The 20,476-nt window shown below is 45.0% G+C and overlaps 1 protein-coding gene across 1 annotated transcript; it reads right to left on the reverse strand.

Moving 5' to 3' along the window:
- Positions 1 to 3,242: 3,242 nt before the first annotated feature.
- LOC104560601 (cytochrome P450 2W1-like) lies at positions 3,243 to 13,094 on the reverse strand. Its single transcript, XM_061992046.1, is given in 11 exon segments — positions 3,243 to 3,358; positions 3,361 to 3,429; positions 3,928 to 4,069; positions 4,665 to 4,804; positions 4,807 to 4,848; positions 5,174 to 5,315; positions 6,077 to 6,247; positions 8,167 to 8,324; positions 8,436 to 8,585; positions 10,417 to 10,579; positions 12,912 to 13,094. Coding segments are annotated over 11 exon segments (1,476 nt in total).
- Between the last annotated feature and the right edge of the window lie 7,382 nt (positions 13,095 to 20,476).

Genomic DNA, 20,476 nt, shown 5'->3' on the forward strand with positions numbered 1-20,476 from the left:
GAGGTGCATATGATCAATGAGAAACCGTGATGCTGGTTGACAAACATACACTTCTCAAGACAGACTGTGCATGGAGCCAATGGAGGGACCAAGAAGGTGATCTGGTGAAGGGGATGCAGCCCATGAGTTGTACATGTGACACCCAGGCTCCTGTGCCCAAGCAGTAAGGAGATCCATTGATTTCTGGGAGCCACACACTTGAACCATGCATAGGCACCTCCTGAACTTTTCCAAGCTCACTAATTATCCATAGCTTCCAGCTAAATCCTACTCAGTAAAGCAGCCAAGGCAAACACTGAGAGAGAAAAAACAGATAGATTCATGTGATTTGAGGGCAAAATTACTTCTGCCTTGGAACAGTGTCCTGAAAGATGCCCCAGAGCCTACAAGTCTGTTAAGACAATCAAGCGCTGCTAGCACCAAGTTCAGCATGGCTTCACAGTCTGAATGAAAAGAGATCTACATTTTAAGTTTGCAGTGTAAATCATAAGGCTAAATGAGATCTGTACCAGCAACTGATTATAAAAGGATATTGATACAGCAAAATAAACTAGATCCACTTCCAGTTTTAAGCATTTCTGTCTTTCCTGATCCTGTTCCTCTCTACAGATGTCCAGGTTAAAGTTCATAGTCAACACTAGGAGTCAGTCTGGTATTTGGGGTGGTCTGGCCACTGGAACCAGTCATGTAATTTCCCTGCAAATGGTGTTTAATTTCACAGTGCTTGTGTTGCACACACACACACACAAGGAGAACTGAGATCGGGGATTAGACTAGACCTGGCTTTGGTTGTTTTCCTTTCCTCTGTAGCTTTGTCTGGCTGTTGTCCTTGTCCATAGCAGTCTTATCTGCCATTATATTCCACAGTCTCATGCCAGCTGACGTAGAGCTCAAGCAATTTTTCATGCATTTATCTGCCTGTGAATTGCCACTTCTTCATATGCATTTTCTTATCATGTGCTTTGTCATATCATTTGTTTCCTCCTTCATTGGAATCCAATAAAGTTCTAATGACATTTCTTGATTACATTTCATATGCCTTCCACCCAGCTTTGTATTACATAGAAATGCAAATGCCATGGGCCCAGAATAACAACAAATATTATAACTTTACTTCAATCTCATGGGTCAGAGGTTCTGCATACTTTCATCCTGGCAAAAAAACAGGTCAACGGGACACCTGTACCTGCAGAGTGGCTTCTCCAGGGAAAAAAGCTTTCCCTTTGTGCTCAGCTGTAGGCAACTAGGCAGTCCTGGGATAGTCTTGTTTTTTCACTTGTATGTCTTCAACTCTTGCCTGAAATGAATGAAAGGTTGCCACCATAGCTTCACTGATGCTGGTGCTGTCCCTCTGCTTAGTACCTTGGACCCTGAGCCTCTTGTCTCTTGCTCTCAGAAAGCATCACTTGTTGGCAATGTCACTCTTGAGGAATGATTGCAGCAGGATGGGGAAGGCAGTGAGAGGCAGGTAAAGTAACCGAGGAGCAAGTCAGGTGTCAGCTCAATGAGCTCTTGGCCTTGCTGAAATTTTTAAAATATGACTTTTGCCTTTGGCATCAGAGAGGCCAGGACCATTCCTGCTCTAATCTCTCCAAAATTCATAGGAACTGAAAAGATAGTTCAGGAACACAGAATCATAGAATGGTGGGGGTGGGAAGAGATCATCCAGTCCAACCCCCAGCTAAAGTGGGTTCCCCTGCATCAGGTCACACACAAACATCTTGGAGCAGGACAGACAGCTTGATGTTTTAAGTAAGAACTGAACAAATCCAACTCACACCGTGTCTATGGTTCGTGTCCCATAGCCCAGCGTGCCTCTCCTTCTGCTGTAACGCTGAGACCAGGGGCTTCTGCACTCAGGGACGTTGCTCAGGTGCAAGGATTGCAGCATCCCCTCTGGTAACTGGCCAGAGCAATAAGCGCTGTGCAAAATACAATTGCTATTTTCTTTTGCCACGAGATGGCACCAGGATCCCTCAGAGTCGCAGGCAGCCCAGCCCTCCGGTCCTCACGGGGGCAACGCACCCTGCCAGCCACGCCTCCGGGATGAATAGGATCTCTCCCAGGGGTTAACCAGCTCAAATGCTTTGTGGGACAATGGCTCAACCCACCTCCCCTAGCTGTCCCACCAGCTCCTTTGCTCGGCATTTCAGTCCAAGGAAGAAGTCAGCAGCTGTAAATGAGTCCTGTTGCCATCACTGATGAGGGGATATAATGAGGCTCCATCTCTAGTCATCTCAGAGGAGGAGAAGACATGGGAGTGTCAGGAAAAGATAGGAGCCAGACGAATCTCACAGAAAGCTAGGAGAAGTAAGGAAAGGACAGATGGACAAGTTTTCTGTCATTGCCTGGATCTGCCTAGCTTTTGTGCTACTTAAGGGAAGAGCATTTTAGAAGCATCTTTGCAATGTTTGCATGCTTGCTTGTTCACACACCATGCTCTGAAAGGAAGTTGTGCTGATGTATCTGAGCTACCTTTGTAAAAATGTTGTGAGCAGAGTGTCTTCACTTGTCTGGGGAGAGCTGTGAAGTCCCACAACAGTGCAGGTGTAGCAGAGCCTGTGCCCACACAGGGACAAAGACTCCCAAAGAACTCTGCTAAGGTCTCTCAGAGCAAGTGGAATCATAAAACGGTTTAGATGGAAAGGGACCTTAAAAGTTATCTATTTCCACTAGAATAGGTTGCTCAAAGCCTCATCCAACCCAGCCTTCAACAGACAAAAAACAACTTTTAGCATCTGGGATTCAAAACCAGAAGTCTGGAAAGCCTTGGAAGCACATCCATCAGACATAGAAAGCGCAGTTATCTGGGAATAATTTACCCCATGTGCAGTAGGGAATGGGAAAAGAACAGAGATTAGATGGTGACAAACATATGTATCTAACACTGCTCTCCAAGTGAAGAAATGACCCACTCTTGAGAAACATCTTCTCTCAGAAGCTCAGAACTAGAATAACTTTCTTATGTTGTGTATTTAATATGTGAAATGGTGGCTGTCCTGTCATTTCCAGTCATATCTTGGCTGGAATTTTCCAGGTAACCATACCCACCAACCTTTCTCTACTTCTTACACAAACATTCGTTCAATAGATATTTTAAGCATCTGACTAGTACCAACAAGGCTTTAAGAAGGAAGACACTACTTGTGTCTACTGCACAGGGATCTGGTTTCTCCTTTGTGCATCTGCTAGGCTCTGCACAAAACAACGATGTGAATTTTTCCCAGCTCAGAGCCTTGGGCTTATGGACGTAGCACAGCACAGACACATTGTGGATGGGATCTCATGGTGAATCCAGCCTCTGCAGTCATGTCCAGTTCAGATTCTTTGACTCCAGGTGGAGGTTTGAAAGTAACTTCTGCATCAAGCCTGTGAAGAAGATGAAGAGCTCCATCGTGGCAAGACTCTCTCCAATGCAGTTTCTGCGCCTTGCGATGCCAAAAGTGCGTCTGTTGGTGGAATGATTGGGTAAGTGGTGTCTCAGCCCAACATGGCAGCAGTAGTGTGAGAGGCAGTACAGCCCTCAGAAATGCAAAACAGTGTGTGATGATACTCAGCAGCCACCATCATTGGTCTCCTACAGACATTTGAACAGAACTGTTTTACTCTGAGCCTGCAAGGAATTGACCTGGGACACCCTAGAAACCAGTTTTCCCAGTGCAGAGGGAAGGTTGAACTCTTGCTTGAAGGTGAGTCTTCTGTAGGTGCCAGTGGTGTCGTTAAATACCAGGATCCAGTGTGCCTCCCAGTGTGGGCTGAGGAGCTGTTTGCAAGTCATCAAAAGCTGGGGAACATACTTATAAACCATCCCCACCACTGGTGTCTGTGCAGTTCCCAACAGAGGCTCAGATCCTGATACTTAGCTAGTATCTTCTAGGGGGGCACTGGAAACTGAGTGCCCTGTGCAGTATCAAACTCTTTGGTTACCTGTGGAGAAGGGCAGGAATGCCTCCTTCCTTATAAAGTTCCCTTCTGCATCAAGGAAATGGTTGGGGTTGAGCTCCTCTGGCGTCTCCCATTGTGTTTTAACCAGCAGGATGGAGGTGAGCAGAGGAATCACTGTTGTTCCCTGCAGCACAACCACACTCTGCTTTAGCTTGTATGGATACAGTAGACTTCTAGCTATGCCCATTTCACTCTTTGATCTGTGTCTGCAAACAAACTTCTGTCCCTGAAGAACTAATTTCTGGGCTTGCACGTAACCAAATGACCCTCAGTTTGTGTGGATACTGAATTCACTGGAATTACTTACTAATCTGTCATTAAACAACAATGGTTGTTGGTTGTTCCTGAGTTTTGAAGTAGAAGAAAGATGTAGGCCAGGCTTCCTTCCTGTCCAGCTGCTCTCTGCTTGCCTCAAGCAGGCAGAATTACTATGCTGTCATATTCCAGAGGCAGAAGTACTCTATAGAGAATGAATGGCAATGGAGAGTGAAAAGAATAAGGAACAGACTCCAGATTACAGAGACCGAGTTATGGGAAATGGGAAGTTGCGTGCATAAACCTGAAGTCACACTGTCATTGGTCTGGGTGTAGAGGAGAGGGGGGATTAGGGAACTGTCTCTTCCCCACCAAAAGTCCTGTGCTTCAAGCTCCTCCACTCCTGACATTTTGCCCTGTGGGTCACTGGCAGCTCCCCTCTTCATCTGCAGAGCAGTAAGTACCTTGGGGATGAAGTAGCCTTTAAAGTGGGTGTCAGCTGAGGTGCACTGTGGAATGTGTGGCAGGAGAGTGGCAAATCTTTGCACCTCGTGGATCACTGCATTGCTGAATGGCATCTTTTTCCGGCCCCCAAAGTAGGCAAGCATCCAGGTCCAAGAACTCGCTCAATCTCTGCATGCACCTTTTCTGCAGGGCATAGGAAAGTCGTAAAGTGAGTTTCCCTCAGTGGTAAACCACTTGCAAATCCTTGCTCATGCTGACTGTTGGTTGGACTACCCCAGGACAGGAGGTTTGCAGCCCCTGCGAGCAGGCACAGAACAGCCCCTCACATCCTTTGGTCCTGAGAAGCAGCATACAATGGTGGAGAGGTTCCAGATGACTTGATTTTGGGTGCTCTGGCATCCAAAAGAGAGGAGCTCTGAAGCTTTTACAGGTGGGCATCACTTAGGAAGTCACTGCAGAGTACCTCAGTACATTATCTAAGAAAAGCAAAACCACAGAGGTGTCTTACTTTGGATCTCAGGGTACTTGAGCAGCAGCAGGATGGCCCATTGCAGCGTGGTGGATGTTGTCTCAGTGCCAGCCATGAGAAGGTCAAGTGCAGAAGCCAATATATGTGCATCATTAAAAAGTGTATTTCTTTTCATTTGCTCCTTTAGAGAAATATAAAGAAAAAAACCCCACTGCTCTTAGCATAGAAAGAGATAACTAGGATGGGTAACCCAGTCTTCAGAGACATTACAGTGTGATGCATGTGAGTTACAAGTGCCAAGATGCACCACATTGACATTTCAGTACAGAAATGCTTCAGTTTTCAGCAGAAATGTTTTCATACTTTGGATGTTTAACCTGGAGAAGAGAAGGCTGAGAGGAGACATGATCACTCTCTAAAACTGCCTGAAAGGAGGTTGTAGTGAGGTGACAGTCAATCTGTTCTCTCCAGTAATGAACGATGGGACAAGAAGAAATGAGCTCAAGCTGTGCCAGGTTTAGATTGGACATTAGGAAGAAATTTTTCACCGAGAGGGTTGTCAGGCATCCACTACATAGGAGCTGGTGGTGTGTTTGCACAAATGCAATAGGAACTTTTGCATCTCTGCACCTGGGAATCTGTTGCTCTTCCCATACTCGTAGTGAGGGATGCATCTGCCTGGAGCATGTTGGAAGAATGGCATTCCCTCTCTCCCCAGGAATGGACTGCAGCTGATGTCTGAGGATGAGTTTTAGACATTCATGTGATACAGCCTTGTTAATTATTTCTTGTTTTTCCTTCAGTATGTACTATTTAACTTATTAAAATAGGAGGATTTAAAAATTTGCACATAAACCATAGCAGAGTATGTTCATTAGACAAGCAGCACAGAGCATCCCTAGACAAGACACTGCACTAGGAATCACCATAGTGTTAAAATACCTCTTGTTTGAACATCAGAGCATCAATGTAGCTTGTCAGGAAGTTTTCATGAATGCTTTCTTTGCTTTCCTCGATGCACTTCTTTAAGATCACACACACCTCTTCTACTTTTTGCAGTATCATCTTGTGGGGTTTGAGGAGAAATCCAAGGAAGGGGTAGAAATTAAATAACTAAAAGGAAAAAAAGAAAAAAATAATCACAGAAAAAAAATTTCTCCCATTACCCTGTAAAACTCAAGTATCATAATGCAGAAATAATTTATGTGAGGAACAAACTGACATGTGTTTGGAGTCTCTCTTTTTTTGGTAACTAAAAAATTGTAATGTTTAAAACTGTCTCTTCTTACTACAAATTCTCTACAGAAATGAATGAGCCTATCAGACTTGTCTAGACAGAGCCTATAAACACGAAGTTAAAAAATACAATTAAGGGAAAGTGATAGTAAACTTGTGAAACAATGAAATTACATTTTTAAAGAGGTTATAAAGCAAAAAGATAAAGCATTACCCGTTACACAAAGAAAACTCCAAATGTTTAGCAAGCCAAACTACTTATGCCTTGAAGTTGTTAGATCATCATTTTTAACTCTCACATGAATTATAAATCAATTACACTCAGTTCTCGGCATCGTTAAATTTCACAGCACGATAAACAGTTGCATTTTATGTGCAGGGGGGTTATTTACACCATTTCTCAATGTTATAAATAAACTGGTTGCAGAAATAGATTCAGAGAGCCCTCGCTCTTCCTAACTGGTTATAATTTTTGCTGTTTTCTGCAAAACAAAACTTGCCACAGAAGTTAAAAGAAAAAGGATGTTGTACTATTGTAAATAGTTCCCACTCAAGTAATAAATTCATCAGCATATCTTTTTTTTTTTAACAGCTTTTTGGATGACTGTTTCAGTATTACCTTAAGTAACTAACACTCTAGTCCTCGTGATGGAGGATTAAGTTTAACAAGAGCTCTTGGCTCAGATGAGAGCCTCTTAGTTGGAACACTCTTTTTATGCAGCTCCATTGAGCAGGTATTGACTTAATGTCACAACAGGAGGTATTAGAAGTCTGCATGCAATGTCTGCAGCTCTGTACTTTGTACTACTACTCTGTAACTTCACTAGTTTCTCAAACAGTAGCAAGAGACCAAAACCCAATAACCCCGAAATACATGAGCAATGACTCTAAGATATGAGGTTACTTCTGGGTTGTTCACACAGCATCCAGCAGAAAATAACTGGAATGAGCCTGGGTATTTTTCTTTGTACATTTACAAATAAAGTCAGTGTTTTAGTAGTTTTATCAGTAGTGTGTTTTCAAAGAAAGTAACTCTGGCCATGCCTTGCAAGAAGGTCTTGATTCCCTCCCGTCTTTTCCCACTGAGGCTTGTTAGGACTGAACATACAAGGGAGTAGAACGTGCTGGCTTTTTGTGTTTTATTCTGGATACTGCTGGAAAAACACTGACCAAAAAAAAAAAACTTAAAAAACCAGGTAAGCAGGATCTGATCTCTTTGCCAAAAGTGCTATGAACGCTTTTGAAATACACTCCAGGAACATTTTCCTGCAATTACTGTGAAACATCAAAACAAAAAAGTTGCCTAGACGCCAGTCCTATATTAGAGTCTGTTTCCTCATGGGAGACTATAATTTCCTTAAACTGTGAAGTTTGCTAAATAATGTGACTAAAAATAATAACACAAAGGGAAGCTTCTATAGCACTTCTGTAGATTTCCACTGACGCTCATGGATGCTGCCCACTTGAAGTCCCACCATGCCGAAAGTCTCAGCTCTCATATTTTCTGGTCACATCAGCATCTCAACCAAGTGCCATCAAATGATGCTTGACCTCCTTCACAGGATGATTTAATGAAGGGGGAAAAGCTGAAAACAGAATCTCATCCCTGCCAATAGCACGGGAGGTGGATTAGATAATCTTTAAATACCCTTTCCAACCCAAACTACTCTATGATTCCATGAATCTTGTGTTTCAGTAACCTAAAGATTCTCTGAAACCATTCAGCAATAGTAAATTGGGTTGACCTCCCAATTCTTATGAGGTACTAGAGCATCTCAGCACAGACTGTAACTTACATGCAGGAACGGAGAGCCAAGAAGGTGCATAACTTCATCTATGAGTCTTAACAGAGTGAGAAATGTTGGGTCTTCATAATCAAGCCTTCTCCCAAAGAGAATAGCAAAGGTGATGTTGGTGGGAGCCATATTAAAAAATCATAACTGGAAAGATTCACCTAGAAATGAATAAAATTACAACTGTATTGGTCAACTCCTAGAGCAACCCAGAGGTCTTCACAGCAGCTCTGTAAAGTAGCATGAAATACCCAATGCGATCTCCAGCTCACCTTTGAAGGATTTGATCAACTCAACAAGAAAGTGAAGCTCCTCAAGCATGCTTTCCTCCCCATGATGCTTCCCCATGCCGAGCTCCCGCATGGTGGCTATGGTGAACCGTCGCATTGTCCTCCAGAGCTCTCAAGAAGAAAAGAACACACCTACAGAGGCAATGATTGTGTGCCCTGTTTGCTGAGGCAGCACAGGGTTCCCTCAGGTATCTTGCAACCTGGAGGATCCTGCTTGGAAACGGACTTAGTTGGGGCCTGTTTTGTTTAACACCTTTATCAGTGATCTGGATGAGGGGATCAAGTGCACCCTCAGTAAATTTGCTGATGATTCCAAACTGAGCGGGTGTGTAGATCTGCTTGAGGGCAGGAAGGCTCTTCAGAGGAACCTGGACAGGCTGGAGTGATAGACCAATTGTACAAGGCCAATTGTATGAGGTTCAACAAGGCCAAGTGCTGGCTCCTGCACTTGGGCCAGAACAACATCAGTCAATCCTGCAGGCCTGGGGATGTATGGCTGGAAAGCTGTCTGGCTGAAAAGGACCTGGGGGTGTTGATTGATAGTGGCTGAACATGAGCCAGCAGTGTGCCCAGGTGGACAAGAAGGCCAATGGCATCCTGGCTTGTATCAGAAATAGTGTGACTAGCAAGCCTCACTTGTCAGGCACTGTCCCAGGCTGCCCAGGGACGTGGTGGAGTCCCCATCCCTGGAGATATTGCAAAGCTGTGTAGCTGAGGTGCTGAGGGACATGGGTTAATGGTGGCCATACCAGTGTTAGTTTAATGGTTAGACTTGACAATATTAAAGGTCTTTTCCAATTGAAAAGATTCTATGATTCTATGAAGTGGACTGAGGGGCTCTGTGGGGAGCTGGTTTTGGAAAGCACCGTGCCAGGTGGGCTCAAAAGGGCAGGAAGCAGTGTTTTCAATTTGGGTGCTGTGCACACCAAAGCTTGAATTTGGCTTGTTTATAGCTTTGTCTCTTTACAGCCACAGATAGTAAAGGTTCTATGCATGGTATTTGTCTCAGGCTGACTTGTTTTTCCATAGGAACATGACCCAGCTGTTTCAGAGAGCAAGGCTAGGAGCAGATGGCACTGCTCTGTCCCTATCATGAACAGGACAAATGATTTCACTGAACAACTTGTGGCTTAGAGGATGAACTGTGTACCTCACAGGGGGACAAGGAGGGGTGGCAGGGAGGCTGGGGGAATACCTCCCAGCTGGCTAACCCATTGGCCAAATAAAGAGCTCAGCTCAGGTGGTGCAGAGGTGTTTGAGTACAATTCAGAAGTCTTCCCTTCCCAGAAGGGCTTCCAGGGCTGAACAGAGCCTATGTCTTCATATGGTGGTTGTGAAAGCAGTGTAGTGTACCCTTCCTCACACGGGGCCTCTCTTGAAAACATGATGAAAAACAACCCCAGACGCTGTATGCATTATATACATATTAGGTCATCAGATCTTTTCCTTTCAGCCCCTTCATTGTTTTTCAATGTCCAGTCTTGGGCAATGTATTTCTTTTTAACATGCAATTCAGAAACATGCCAAAAATGTGTTTACAGAAGTAATTGTTTGAGGTACAAACAGCCAGTGCTATTGCACTTTTGCCAGTTCTTGCAGTCTTTATCATGAGTCATGCATGATCCACACTTTGTCTGAACTCCCAGTAACTGTAGAAAAGGGATTGCATAAGGACCTCAGACTTCATGTTGTGAAAAATAATTTCCTTCCCTCTGTGTTGAAAAGAAAAAAAACCTTGAAATGTGACCCAAGTGCCACTAAAAGGAAAAAAAAAAAAAAGAGAACACAATAAGAAGATGCCCAGAAGTATTTTTCTTAAGAAAATACGTGTCCCCAAGCCACACAAAATGTAGTCCTCAATAATAAGGATGCAGCTCAAGACCCTTAAAAGTTGCTGTAATTGAAAGAACGTATTGGGGAATGGCACAGCAAGCACATCCTTATCCTTTCCACCTGCCAGTACCATTTCCATGCTGGATGTGACAGAATATGAGTATAGCTGGTCTGTCCATAAACACATCCGCAGTGTTCAGAAGGGCATCCTTCACTGCCTCGTAGCCAGTCAGCACCACCACCTTCTGAAACCCCAGATGGACCGTGAACACTGGGCCATATTTCTCTGAAATCTAGAAGGAGAAAAAATCAGAGCATGGAGGTCATCAGTGGGGGAGCAGTGTGTCCTGCTGGCATGGATGAGTTGCCTTCCTCACTCCTGTGGTCTGAAGGGCTGGAAGGATACCAGAGATAAAGCCCTGAACCACTTAAATGAAAAAGGAGTCAAAGCATATAAACACTTGTTTAACTCAACATCTTCCATAAAACCACTGTTTTCTGAGCTGGCTGGGCTCAATTTGGCACAGTGGGTTAAAAGAGGCAGAAGGTAACAAGACCAACAACACGTAAAAGCATAACCAAGATCTGTCAGACAGCTATGGAGCAACTGCTGCCCAGGTGGGCTGGAATCATATCGTCCACTGCAGGAGGATGAAAGAGCAGAGGTGTCCTTGTTTATTACAAAGAGTTAAATAAAAGCTTTGTTGTGATTAATGCAAAGAAGAATATAATGATTCACCAAGGATGGACATATGAGGGCATAAGAAACCATTGCTCTTTCAATGTGCCTTAGGAAATTATTACAATGCCATGCTCTCCTTTTTATTTCTGCTGAACTATAGATTTCAAGCCAATGCACAGCAGGACTTTATAGTGAGATCTGAGATATCGAGTAGCAGGAGCTCTCTGGAGGCTCACAAACATGGTCCTGCCAGACCTTAGAAGGAATTAAGACTTGACTGAGAGCAACGGAGTTCAAACTACATAAAGCTATTGTGAGATCAAGCCTGGCGTCCCATAAAAGGAGGCCAGTTCTGGCACGTAAACCAGAGAAGGCTCAAAAACATAACAACCCTTCCTGCTCTATCATTGCAAACAGGTAGCCCAGGCAGAGTCTGATCAGTGCTTCAGCAAAATAACCAGACCTGCTGAATTCATGCAAAAAAATCGTTCACAGGACACTCCTTTCAATTATTTGTTCAAAATAATGTTTTTGTTGCTGCATCACATACTGTGCAACTTTCATGGAGAAATCCTGTAGGGATTCTCCTTTCAGGGAGGATTTTCTACTCCAGGAACTTTGTTTGGTAATACCCCAAAGTCTTCTGGCCAGTCAGCTTTCAGGTCACGACTGCAGTTTCACAAGCCAAACGTAAAACCTCATCCCACCGAAGCTGTGGCCCTGAGGTCCCTCCCACCATCCTCTGCCCTTTGCAGTCAGGGCAGAGCAGACACAGTGGAGACACAGGGTCTGCGTCCTCAGTCCCTCTCCTTTCCAGCCTCTGCTTTGCTTATTCCTCCCAGTATGGCTATGCATCACCTCAAAATCCCTTCTCCCCTATCCTCCTCTGCAGAAGGATTTTTGGTCTTGTCAGAAACAAGAATCACAGTCCAGAGTGTTTCCCACTTCCCAGGCTCTGTGTGTTGAGTCCACTGTGAGCTGGCTGGTGTAAGATGAAGATGCATCTGCCCAGGCACCTTGGAGGCCCCTTGCATGGCACCATGGTGGAAATGAGACAGGGAAAGCCAACTCCTCTTCCCTGCATAATGCTCAGCAGCACAAAGGACTGCTGGCAACCTGATGTTAAAAGGCTTGGTGTAAGGTGCAGGATATTCACACCCCAAGTCCTGATGTGGGGAATGTCTGCTGAACCACATTTTGGCTCTGAGAGACTAAACACACTGAAATTCCCCCACCCCCCCCATTTTTTTTTCCTGGAAGACAGATGTGTGGCAACTGTGACTCTTGCAGAGAACCTCATCTTGCACAAGTCCAAGTCATTCACACAAAATCACAGAATCTTAAGGATTTGAAGGGACCTTGAAAGATCATCCAGTCCAACCCCCCTGCCAGAGCAGGACCACCTAGAGTAGGTCACACAGGAACTCATCCAGGTGGGTTTTGAATGTCCCCAGAGAAGGAGACTCCACAGCCTGTTCCTGTTTCAAATGACTTTTCCTACATTTCTCCTTTGGTCTGTGCTAGATTAATTCCCATTCTCATGAAAAAAACTGGCAACATGAATACGAAACACAAGCTATTTTGGCAACCACACTTGAGCATCCATCTTTCAATTTGGCTACGTAGACACTGAAATATTTTCAAGTGTTTCACAACACAAGGAAGATGCCAGAATTTATGTCCATCAGCCTGATCTGGTGAAGATACTCACAGTTTTCAATGTGTGAGTAGTTCTCATGTAAGCACCGCTCATATTTAACAACACCTTCTGCAGAGCTGGGATTCAACAGTTCTCTTGATCATTCTGAAACTTTTTAAGCATCACAGGTTTTCAAAAACTCATTTGGCACCAAAACTCAACTCAGAGCTGTCACCAGAGGAGAATTTTAAGTAGGTACACGCTGACATTCGACACTCCAGAAATAAAGGCCTCTTGTTCTTACCTTCATGAGTGACTTGTCCTGCCTTCTGATGTCCAGCAAGTGCAGGTTGCCAAGGATGGGAAGAGGAAACGGACCAGGAGGCAAATTTAAAGCCACTCGTTTAAAAACTTGTAAAACGTAGAGTGCAACTGATGAAAGCAACGTGCACACCCCACAGACGAGGAGAGGTGTGAAAACAGCCATATTTTGGTGGAGCTTGCCTTTCTGGAAGCCCCTGAGCCACCTTTATTAGAATATTCTCATTATCGCATTGTATTTATTCAGGGTTACTGATGTCATGGGTTTTGCTGCAGTTTGCACCATCTTCCTCTCCATCTCCAGCTCTTCACAAAAATTGGAGTATCTATTTACAAAAGGCAAAGTCCAAGCACAACCCAGCTAACTGCAGCAGGGCAGATTTGCTTCATTTCCAAAGCCTAGCTCAGATTCTTTTGCCTGCAATGATTCCCCAGCACCCAGAAGTCCCATATCTGCTTTATTACTAGGCATTGATCATGAATTTTCTCTTCAGACTACTTCTTCACTCCCCTTTTCCATCCTCTTCATCTAACTTCTCCTCTGAGCACAGACAAGTCTTTACTTTCTGCCTTCTAGCTCTTTACCTCAGAAATGCTGATCATTAAATAATCCCATAGAGTAGACAAGCATCACCAATTCTGTGGTGCAGTGAAGGAGAATCAGGTCCTGCAGGCAAAGACACTTGCTCCAGGCCATGCATGAAGCTGGATGGACAACATCTTCCCTCCTCTTCCACCTTCTTGTGTCCCTGCAGTGGAGCATTTCCTCTCAGTGAAGGGAAACAGAGCAAGGCAACCTCCATATGAAAAAATTCAGGACCTATTTGTTGCCTCTGCAGATTGGGAGCTCTGCTGCTTATCCCCACGCTCTTCCTATTTATTGACACTTTGAATCTGGGCTGTCCTAATGACCTATAGGGTGTGCAGACAGAAAGCTACTCCTTTTTACGTCAGGGAGGCCCTGACACCAGCCCGGTGTAAAACACCTAACAAGGTACCTGAACAATTCTTACTCTTCCTTAGAGTGAGCTACAGTATGGAAAGCTCAATAAAATGCAGGGTTGATGATCTCCTCTTAGGTTTTTTTTATTGTCAGAGGCTGGTGAAAAATTAATTCACAGCTGCAAGCTCCAAAGATGTAATTCAGTGTCATGCCTCCCTCTTTCATGAGTGAGTCTTTTAGTGAGGGACATTTCTTCAAGCTACCCATCCAGTGTTAACTGGTGCCATTTTCACTCTATACACAACAAAAGGCATATAAAAATCACATCTTGGAGAGATGAGTTATTGGATCAATATGAACGTGGAAGGCTTTGTAGGAGATCTGCTGTTCCCCCTGGTTTCTGGCAGCATCTAATGGAGTGAGACTTACCAAGAGACAGTGGAAATACACATCACCTTGTTAAAACTATCCTGATCTCACCAAAAAATGTCATGATCTCGTAAGTAAGAAAAGAGCATTTGACATCTCTTTTTTTGAGCCTTTCTAGATCACAAGGATTTTGTAGCGTTCCATGCTGTGATATGAGATGCTACTAGCTTTGAAGGTGCTTTGGGACTCTTCCAAGATGCAGCAAGGTTCACACTGGACACAACGTGCATTCAAACCTGGACTCTCCCATCCACCTCAGTCAGGCCACAGACTGACTGGAGAGGACATGAACTCAGCTCACACCCTGTCCTCTTCCAAACCATGCACTGCCTGGTAAGCATTCATCCACCCATCCCAAAACCCCTTGTGTTACAAACAGCAGCATCTGTGGTAAGAGCAGGAGCCTAGGAGTCTGGATGTGTGTGTTTGCATCCTTGCTTGGACAATGACTTGTCTATGTGGCTTTGAAGAGTGCAGCACAGAGCTGTGGCCCAGGATGGCCCTGGAGCATGTGTCAGCGCTTGGGCTGTGAATGCAGCCATTGTGCCCCGAGTCCTGCTCCCCTGGGGCTGACTCAGCTCCTACCCTTCATTCTAGACATGTCTGGGAGGTATTTTGGGTTTTATGCAGAAAGGAGGTAAGCAAGACACAGTGTAGGAATAGCATCACCTCACACTGTGAGAATTACCAAAAAGCAAGAGGCAGAGACATTACACTCTGACAATAAAAACACCTGTATGGTTCCCAGAGAGAAGGGAGTGAGGAAGCAATCAGGCTGCCTCTGCCAGCACCCTGCCCTCAGCCTGCCCAGCGGGAGGGAAGGTTACTCATTACCTGCTGGGTGAAGCAACCCGTGAAAAAGGCAAAGCTGGACAAAGATAACAGCGTGGTAGATGGCCTACAAAACCATTTTCACTGGAGAGATGCAAGTTAAAAATTAAAATGAAAATTAATTTTTATCTAGGAGTAAATGACCTCTTTGGAAAAAAAAATTCAAATCTCCCCAGTCAGGGCAGGGTCATGTCAGAAGTCACAGGAGAAACGACAGAAAGGGAAGCACAGAAGGAAAAGCCCTTACACAGTGCTCCAGGACCAAACCACGCATGGATTTGTAGTTGGGGAAAAAAATAGTTCCTCTGGCTGTGTTTAACTATTCAGAGGTCAAGCCCTTCCCAGTCAGCCACTCTTGGACAAAGAGAACCAGAGAGCAGAAAGTGAGGTCTCCTTCCATGCCTCAGCTCTTGAAGCCAGCAAAAGGGAAGGTGGGGTTAAAATTCAGGCTGTGATAATGGCCATTTCTGGACTTACCCTACTGTAACTTTGCAGAGCAAGGGGCCTTGGGAACTGCTCGTGGCTCGAGCCCTGCTCCTGCAGGAACTGGAAGGAGAAGAGTGCCTTCAAAATCTTGTGCTGTGTTACCACAGCACAATGATCAGGTGGATAAATCTGTCCCCCAAAGCATCACCTGGCAGCTTTGAGAAGCACCACATTGTGCACCAGCAGTGGCAGGCAGAGCACACTGGGATGTGCTCTCCAACCCTGCAGCAAAGTCCCTGTCACACACAGCTGCATCCCTCGGCCTCTCCCATGGGTGAGCAGCTCTCATGAATTCATGGCCCTTCTGGGCCTTTGGTGGTTGGAGACAATTTAATTTCTGCTTTAGAAAAATGGTCTCGTTTCCAAGCCAGGTTTCTCATTCCTTTGGTTCTAGAGTATTTTTCAAGGTGCACACAGTGAAACGACCTCACAGCAGAGGCAGATGCTCCGTCCCCTCACTCACAACACTTGGCAGCTCCAGTCTGAAGCTGCTGTACCTGATGAGCACTGGGCCAAGACCTTTAGTGTCACTAGGGCATAGCCTGGCAGAAACTCTGCCCTCAGACCTTTTACTCCTTTCTGAGGCTGCAGGGTTTGCTTTTCATCATTTCATTGGGCTCCTCCTGGCCCAGCACCACTGGCAAATCCAGCTGCAGCATATTTTAAAGCAGGATTTGCTGTGCTTTTTAAATTCTCCTTCCCTGGAATTCTCATCCCATCTGCATAGTCCTTGAAGCCTCAATCCTAGGTTAGAGCTGTTGCTTAATTATGCACAAACATGATATATTTAAAATAAACACTTTTTCACTCCTCTCTTTTTGCATGAAGATCTCAACTCCTCTCCCTCCTCTTTCTCTCTAAAAAAACCCACTTTGCCTCCTTCCTCTGACCTGCTCCCTGATGGTATGCACATTCCCAGCTCCCCCCAGCCCTGCCCTGCCTGCATGGTGTTCACCTGCACAGAAAGCTCTGCACATCTGAGCCTGTGTCTCAGTGGCAAAGGCAAGTAGCCATCCACAGCATTGTGGGAACAGCCACTTCTGCTGCTCACACAGCCCTGTACCAGCCCAGGACACATCCTCACGCAGCCACTGCCTTCCTGGCATCAACAGAGCCTGAGAACAGCAGTTCCTCCAAAGCAAACACGAAATCACTGGCAGGCAGAGCTTCCCATCTCCACAGTCCTGCACTGCTACACATCAAACAACAGCCAACCTTGCCAAGGTAAAAAGGTCAGGTCCCCAGGTTCAGTTTTTCAGGTCACAACCTTGAAAACACCCTCTTCTCTGTCCATGAGTGGGCTCTTTGTCCCTATACCTAACTTCAAGGAGTCCCTCTCAAGCAAGAACAAAAGTGCTGGGGGTCCATGCCCTGGGAGCATGGTGGGAGGCTGCAGGACCCACACGGAGGGTAGATCAGCTGGGAAGAAGCCAGCAGGCCCCCAGCATGGGTGGCCTCAGCAGCACTTGCTCTGCTCAGTGGCCACAGCTTCCAGGCAGCCACAGGAAAATAAAACTAAGCCCTTCTTCATTTATTTTTCTTGCAAGCTGTGTTTTAAATGTTACCCTGAACGGCCCTTTGAAGCGGCACAAGCTGCCTCAGACCCTTTCTCTTCAGCTAATTAACACGTGCCGACAGCCGTGACAGCCTGGCGCAGTGAAGCCCCGAGCACGCTTCAGCCCAAACCCCACCACCCAAACCTCTCCATGCCTTGCACAGCCAAAAAGCTGCTGCTGACCCTGAAACCAGCAAGTGCCTTTAAGGCATTAATCCATGCACAAGCTTTGTGTTCCAGGTTGGAGCTGTCTATTGTGAACTTGTGTCTCATAACACAGCTCAAAGGCACCAGCTCTTACTGGGTTTGGAGAGGTTTGGGGTTTTCTGTTCAGAGCTGCAGGCCAGGGATTTGTCAGAGGAAGGTTAAAGTGCTTAAATGCTGTTAAGAGGGATACAAGCATCTAGAGTTCAGTGCAGGTTGGCTTTTAAAAAGCCCCATCACATTTCTGAGTTCCCAAGGTCCATGACTCATTTCATGGATACTAGCTGGCAGCACTTTACCCTTCACTTGAATGTGAAGTACACTCCAGCTAAAGAAATGCCATCATGCTTGGTTTATAGAAGGAAAATCCAGATGGAAAAGGGAAAAGATGAGTTCAAAAGCCACATGAGACAATGACAGGAACAGAAGCAGAATCACAGCCATCACTGACATGGATACCAAAAAGCCAACACAGTAAATGTGCCTCCAGCAGATAATAAAGTAACTCAATGAATCACAATTTGGATGTTTTATCACCCATGGAGCACTTGAAACATGACTTGCAGTTGCAAAATCCAGCCTGTGGTTTTAAACCTATAGTCTCAGCAGTGACAATATTGAGATAAGAGCCCATCTGTGTTTGAGAGCCATTTTAAGCAAATCCAGACCTTTCCTGGAAGCATTTCAAGGATTTACAACTCATGGGGTTCAGAGCTTCTAACTTCTAACTGCCAAAGGGGCACTCTGCTCCTTTTGAGGTTACAGGTTAACTTTTAACCCAAGTAGTAATTTGAAGCTAACGTGTCACAGTGTTACCTGAGCAGGTTAACAGCACAGACAGTGACCAACTTGCCCATTTGAAAGAAGCCTGGCCAGTTTCAATTTCCTCTTGCTTGCAGTTCTGCAGGAACCAGGCAAAAAATCCACAGAAGTTTGCTCCTTTAACCATTAGCCAGTAAAAGTCTAATTAAGCCAGAGACATACAGTCTTGAACTGGTAAAGAATTCAGCATTGGTGGCTACGGTGTCATTAACATCACAAAATGTGGATGTGTTTCAGAAGCTGTTGGCTGAGCACTGAAAAGTGCCTCAGTGCAGTCCTCATCAGTGAAACTTTTGCTCTCCTAAGCCAGCAAAAAAGGAAAAATGCAACAGTTTGCTCATGAAAACTGCTTTTTTTACCCTTGCTATTCTATCAACTGTGAGCATGAAGATGACACAAAGGATCTTTTCTCAACAGGCTTTTCCCAGACATGAAGAGATTCTCAGAGCTCCAAAGCCTTAACCAAAGAGGAGACGATGGGAAGTGAAGCCAGAAGTAGTCAGTACACTTGATGCATTGCAATTTTATAGTTATAACCTAAACTTAGTTGTTGGAATAAAATGTTCCAAGCCACTGTGAAGCCTTTGCAAATATTCTCCCTTTCATAAAGAAGAGCCCACTGTAACCTCAAAAAAAAATAAATGCCAAGAAGAAATTCCTACGTCTTTATCTCAGCTCTTGCCTGACCCCAGGACTAAAGCTGTGCAGGTTAGTTGGGCTGTTACCCCAGACCTGTGAACCAGGAGGTGTCTTGTTACCACTATGTCCCCATTCTCCAGGCAGGTGAGTAACCTGCAGGAAGCACCACGAGGTCCCAGAACTCATTATATCAAGGAGCTTCCTAACTCCAGAGAGCAGGGAATGTCCTCAGCTTGCCACCATGGTTTAAATTTCATCTCATCCCACTTACTTTGGGCTTCTGCCAAGTGGAAAGGGATTCAGAAGGAGATGAGCTCTGGCATGAGTTGCCTTAGAGAAGATGCATCAGCTTCACCAAGGCCAGGTCTTGTTCCTCTGACATCAGCTGAGTTTTATCACTAGTTTACATTCCAACTTGCCATTAACAACAGCAGGAATTTGGGATATGCTGGAGGGGGAGGTCTCAGTCCCCTACACAGACTCCAGTAACAATCACTTGCTCTTCCAGGTGTCCCAGTGACCCCTTTGTGCAGCGTTCAGTTTTGTGGACACTGTGGTGATCCATGTGCTGCTGTCACTGGCTCCACGTGGGATTTCTGAACGAGTGGAGCTACAGCTCATACCCTGCTCATGCAAAGACACATGCAAGAGTAAGACTGGTAGAATTTAGCCTTCATTTGCAGCATTACAGCCCTGTAATGAGCACAGGGAAGTGTCTTTAAAAGGAGACTGCTTTCTAATTGCTTCTTTAAAAAGCCTTTAACATGGACTCGCTTTGGCATGACTCAGGGCTGCATTTCTAAATCCAGTTTCTCCCATGAAGTTTACTCTGGCTATATGCTTGGGTTGCATCCACATGCTATTTTTATAGTTTTTTTGATCATCAAGCCTGTTTACAACACAGAGGAACAATATGAGAACAGAAATAAAGCTGGGATAAACCCAAAGGAATGAGACCAGTAATGGTATTGCCAGCATCTCTGGCTTGAAGAGCCAGAGGTCATGCAGCTGTGCAGTACCTCAGTGAGACAAAATTGCCTGATCCCTTCTGGTTATGCATTTCAAATCTCAGATGTGTTTGCTTTGCCCATCATCTGCAAGCTTCATACCAAACAGTTAAAATGTCTGCACATCCTTAGCTGCCAGCTTTGTATTTGCAGTATGTTACATGAGAATATGTTCTAGAATACAAAGGCTGAGGGACTGGCTGTCACAACAGTATCACTTTTGGCTTCCTTAAACACAGTAATCAAAGTATTTTGAACAGTAGCCTACAGCTACTGAATGCTTTTCTGTCTCAAAATAGACACAAGCCTCCTCCCACCTTCTGCCACCAGCTTTTTGGTCACTCTGAGGTTTTGGTGGTTCAGTCCAGTTTCCTTTGCTACATTCAGTGTGAGCGTGCCATCTTGTTGCTGAGTCGTTGGTCTAAGTGCCACCAGCTTACCCTGTGAAGCAGAGAGTCAAAAGGACAGAAAATGTTAGCAGAGAAGGTTTGAAAAAGGAAATATTTGCAATATTTGCATTTACTTTTTTAATATAGTCGTGTTGTCTAGAGGCCAGATTTGGGGAATGGAAACCAGGAGCCTGGTTTCTATTTTCAGAACAGCCACTGATTGCTCTGTGTTGCTGGCAAATC

This window comes from Colius striatus, chromosome 3 (genome assembly GCF_028858725.1).
Source record: "Colius striatus isolate bColStr4 chromosome 3, bColStr4.1.hap1, whole genome shotgun sequence".
NCBI classification, from domain to species: domain Eukaryota; kingdom Metazoa; phylum Chordata; class Aves; order Coliiformes; family Coliidae; genus Colius; species Colius striatus.